This window comes from Sciurus carolinensis, chromosome 4, assembly GCF_902686445.1.
Source record: "Sciurus carolinensis chromosome 4, mSciCar1.2, whole genome shotgun sequence".
NCBI classification, from domain to species: Eukaryota; Metazoa; Chordata; class Mammalia; order Rodentia; family Sciuridae; genus Sciurus; species Sciurus carolinensis.
In genome coordinates, this window is record NC_062216.1 from 115,725,715 (window position 1) to 115,730,490 (window position 4,776).

A 4,776-nucleotide genomic window follows, 5' to 3' on the forward strand; every position below is an offset into this window, starting at 1 on the left:
TAAAATGTTTTCTTTTCTTTCTTTCTTGTATTTTAAGGATGTAAAAACAGTACAAGGAAGCCCAAAGAACTGGTTGAAAATGGACACCTCTGAGATGTTTATGCAACCTAGAGTTGTCATGAATTTGACAGTGGATTCATAAGCAAATGTGGCAAGAAGTTCATATGAAAATCATCTTAATTACTATTTCCGGTTTAGAAATTCTAAGTTTTTGTGTGTTTCAACAACCAAAGAAACTATGATTGACACTTAAAATAGTAAGTGTGATAAAGTTTATCATTTTAATTTAATTATATTTACTTTTGTGTAATCTAAATTTTATTATTTCTGGAAAAGGAAAAAAATGACCTATCTCTTCAGAAGAAAAATGTGAGTGATAAATTTTATATTTAGTAAAGCATGCTTTTTTATTTATAGAACCTGGTTTCCTTGGATATGTAAAATGCCACTTTGGGGAGATGTTTATGCTTTTAAATTTGACACATTTAAGTTAAAATTTGATAGCTATCCAGAAATATATTACCTATATTATCAACTCCTATCAGAAACTAAGATATATGTGCATTTAACAACCTCCCAGCCCCACAAAGGAATGACAAACTGGCAGAAGTTGCATCACCTCATTAGAGATCTCTGTCCTCATTTCAAGCATACACTTCAAAAGCAGAATCAAGAAAAAAGTTAGTCTCATCTGGATCATGACCAATATCCAATGGTGATAGGGTTGATTAAGTTTACTCAGTGATGTAATCACTGTTTTTCCTGAGACCAGAAGGGGAACTGGAGGAAGGAATTATACCTTTACTACAAAGTGAAGGCAGTTTCTCTGTTATGAGCTATGAAGGTAATACACAAAAGCAGAAAAGCTGATCTCTTGAAAAACAAAAGAAAAAAGGAAATTTAACAGTGGTTCAAAGTCACAGAAAATTTAAATGAACAAAGTTAGTGTAAAAACAATTTAAATTGAGTCCAAATGGAAAGGAAAATAACTTTGCAGGCACCTAAATGGAAAGCATGCAACAGATGAATTAATTTAAGAACATTTTTTGGACAATTGAAAAATGCATGTAAAACTGTATCTTGTGGGGTCTGTGATGATGAAAAAGACACAGGCAGCCTGATCCCTGCCCCAAGTTAGTATTTTTTCTTAAGTGTCAATATAGGGGCACATTTGTTTTCTACTAGAGTAAGGTGATAGCACAGAAAATTTTCCAGAGGGCTTAAATCTGAAATTTAAACCAATTAAATTAAGTATGCTTAATTTAATGTAATGTAATAAATGTTAAAATGTAATAACTTTTAAAACCATTGTGAATAAGAAAAACCTGAATGATAGAGTTAAAATTGGTACATAATCTATAACAAACAGTCTCTGAATGTTACATGCAGATCTAACAGAAGTCAGAAGTCAACAATGAGGAACAATACTATAACCGTTTTCATTCTACTGGGACTGACAGATGACCCACAACTGCAGGTTCTGATTTTTATCTTTCTCTTCCTCACCTACGTGCTGAGCCTAACTGGGAATCTCACTATCATCTCCCTCATCTTAGTGGATTCTCATCTTAAAACAGCCATGTACTACTTCCTAAAAAATTTTGCTTTCTTGGAGATCTCATTCACATCTGCATGTATTCCCAGATACTTATATAACATAGCAACAGGTGACAAGATGATTACCTACAATGCCTGTGTCAGCCAAGTATTTTTTACTGACCTTTTTGGTGTTACTGAATTTTTTCTCCTAGCTGCCATGTCCTATGATCGCTATGTGGCCATCTGCAAGCCCCTGCATTATGTGGCTATCATGAGTGGTATGGTTTGCAGAAGACTTGTCTTTTGTTGTTGGGTAGCTGGTCTGTTTATTATAATCCCTCCACTCAGCCTAGGCCTAAATCTGGAGTTTTGTGATTCTAATATCATTGATCATTTTGTTTGTGATGCATCTCCCCTCCTGAAAATCTCTTGTTCAAATACTTGGTTTATGGAACAAACTGTTATCATCTGTGCTGTACTGACCCTCATTATGACACTTATGTGTGTGGTTCTGTCCTACATTTACATCATCAAGACAATTTTAAGATTCCCTTCTGCCCAGCAAAAGAAAAAAGCCTTTTCTACCTGCTCTTCCCATATGATTGTGGTTTCCCTCACCTACGGCAGCTGCATCTTCATCTACATCAAACCTTCAGCGAAGGAATCAGTGGCCATTAACAAGGGGGTGACAGTCCTCACTACTTCCATCGCTCCCATGCTGAACCCTTTCATTTACACACTGAGGAACAAGCAAGTAAAACAGGCCTTCAAGGACTCAGTCAAAAGAATTGTAATATTTCCCAAGACATAAGGGAACATGCATAGTGCATTTTCCAACAGTGAACATGTACAGTGCATTTTCCAAACTCCCTTGCCAAGTTAACTTTTCAAAACGCTCTTGCTCATCCCCATCCCGTGACATCTTCTCCACAAGCCTCTTTTAAGATCATATCATATTAATAGCTTTCGAAATTTTAAATCCTTGCCTCATTTTCAAATTAAGAGTACTGAAAAATAAGATAAACAAAATAAGAGAGGTATAAACTTCTAATCATTTTTTTTTTTACATTTTCAGGGATAAAAGAACAAATAATCATCCCCATTGTTTCTTCCAATCCAAAACTTTCAAATGATTTATTCATTAATTCCCCTATTAAATACATATTGGGTACTTTCTTTAGGGTAGATACTGTTCTAGTTCCTAAAAACAGAGGACAAAGCAATCAGAAGGAAAAACAAAACAAAAACAAAACCTCCTCCCATGAACCTTGAGAGATAAAAAGAAGAAATGGAACAAGCAAGCTAAGTGATCATCAACCAAAAAATGGATAATGAAAAATGTGGTTTATATCCACATTAGAATACTTTTCAACCATAAAATAAGATGAAATTCTATCATTTGCAAGAACACAGATAGAAGTGGAGATCAATACATTAAGAGAAATAAGATGGGTGCAGTGGTGCATGCCTGTAATCCCAGAGGCTTAGGAGACTGAGGCAGGAGGATCACAAGTTGGAGACCAGCTTCAGCAACTTAGTGAGACCCTAAAGAACTTAGCAAGACCAGGTCTCAAAAATAAACAATAAAAGGACTGGAGATGTGGCTCAATGTTTAAGTGTTCCTGGGTTCAATCCTCAGTCCAAAAATAAAAGAGAGAGAGAGAGACAGAAATAAGCCAGGTACAGACAGACAAGTACCTCATTTATAAGTGAAATACTAAAAAGTAGATCTCACAGAAGTTGAGTATAGAGTAGTGGTTACAAGAGGCTGGGAAGAGAGAGATGGGGAAAGGTTGGTTGATGAGTACTAAGTTACAGATAGGAGTAAGAAGCTCTGGTGTGCTACTGCACAGAAGAGTGACTTCAGATAACAAAAATGCGCCATGTATTTCAAGAAGCTAGAAGCCAGGATTTTGAATGTTTTAATCATAAGGAAATGATAAATGTTTGAGTAGATTGGTTTTACCCTGACTGGAATAATTACACAATGTATACATGTATTGAAAAATCATGGGGCACTCCATAAATATGTACACCTTTTATGTTTTTATGTGTAAGTTTAAAAAATAAATTTAAAAAATAAAAACAAAAAGCTTGGTTTGCACCAAAAGTCAGTGTTTATGTCATGAAAGGGAATCATAAACCTTTCAATTTGAGAAAAACATTGAAAATACTAAAACTTGAAAATTGTGAGATTTTAAAGTATATCAAATTAATAAAGCCAAAATTTGATAGGCCTTCCTCAAAAACTATGGAGTTAAAAGGAATAAGGTTTTTAAAAAGTCTATTTTAAGAAATTTAAATATTTTTTACTGCAAAAAAATGTGCCAGATGTAGATACTTATATTAAAACACCTACACAAAATGTTACTAAAACAAGCAAACACACCAAAAAATGAAGTGAAAGAAATCAAGGAAATAAAAGCAACCAAATATATGGTATCTTGAAAATCTAGATAATTTTCTAACAGGAATATGAAAAGCTATAAATAATAATACTACATTTTTAGAATATAAACAGCTATACAATATAAGGGTATAAATTGTTCATCACATTTCCCCCTGAAAAAGCTCATGTGGTTTATCACCTGAAACTAATTCCCTATCCCAATGGCATTTGAATTTAAATTTTCCTTCTTTTTTGTTTACCTGTCAAAAATTTTTTTTCCTCATTCTTTATTCCTCAGTTCTCAAAATAAAATTCACTCCTACTGAGAAGTTTTTCCTGTCCAATCCTACATTCCCAAAACCCCAAAGAGTCACCATGCAGAAACATCCTCTATGTCTGCTAATGTAGCATTTTCTCTTTATCTGTCTACATCTTTTAGTAGATTGTCAGTATTGAAGGCAGACACTTTGTCGATATACTTTGTGTCCCTGAGTATGAATACTTTCAAATATCTTGAAAGCACACCTCCTCAACTATAAAAACAACATCAGCAGTATTTGAATCATTATAACAGAAAATAAAAAGGAAAAAATCATTTCAACAAGTAAAGGGGAATTAAATGTATCAAAATGTTGAAATCAAAGATGAATTCATGCTATGTTTATTATTACATAAATATGCTTCCTGCATTTAATCTTTGCTTTCTGCTTTCAGTGAAAATATAGTTCAAATTTATTATGCATATATACATTTACTACTTTGTGTCATTATTGGTTTTGTTGTATTTAAAGTATACAACATGATAGACATAATGAAATGATTACTATAGTCAAGTCAATTAATATACC

At 33.4% G+C, this 4,776-nt stretch overlaps 1 protein-coding gene across 1 annotated transcript; it reads left to right on the forward strand.

Annotated features, from left to right (window-relative positions):
* Positions 1–1,414: 1,414 nt before the first annotated feature.
* Positions 1,415–2,350, forward strand: LOC124983232 (olfactory receptor 6C2-like). The gene has a single exon (XM_047550336.1). It carries the CDS (start codon positions 1,415–1,417, stop codon positions 2,348–2,350), a length of 936 nt encoding a protein of 311 aa, XP_047406292.1.
* The last annotated feature ends 2,426 nt before the right edge of the window (positions 2,351–4,776 follow it).

Coding starts and splice junctions, on each gene's coding strand:
- LOC124983232 (XM_047550336.1), top strand. CDS start 1,415: ATGAGGAACAATACTATAACCGTTTTCATTCTACTGGGACTGACAGAT.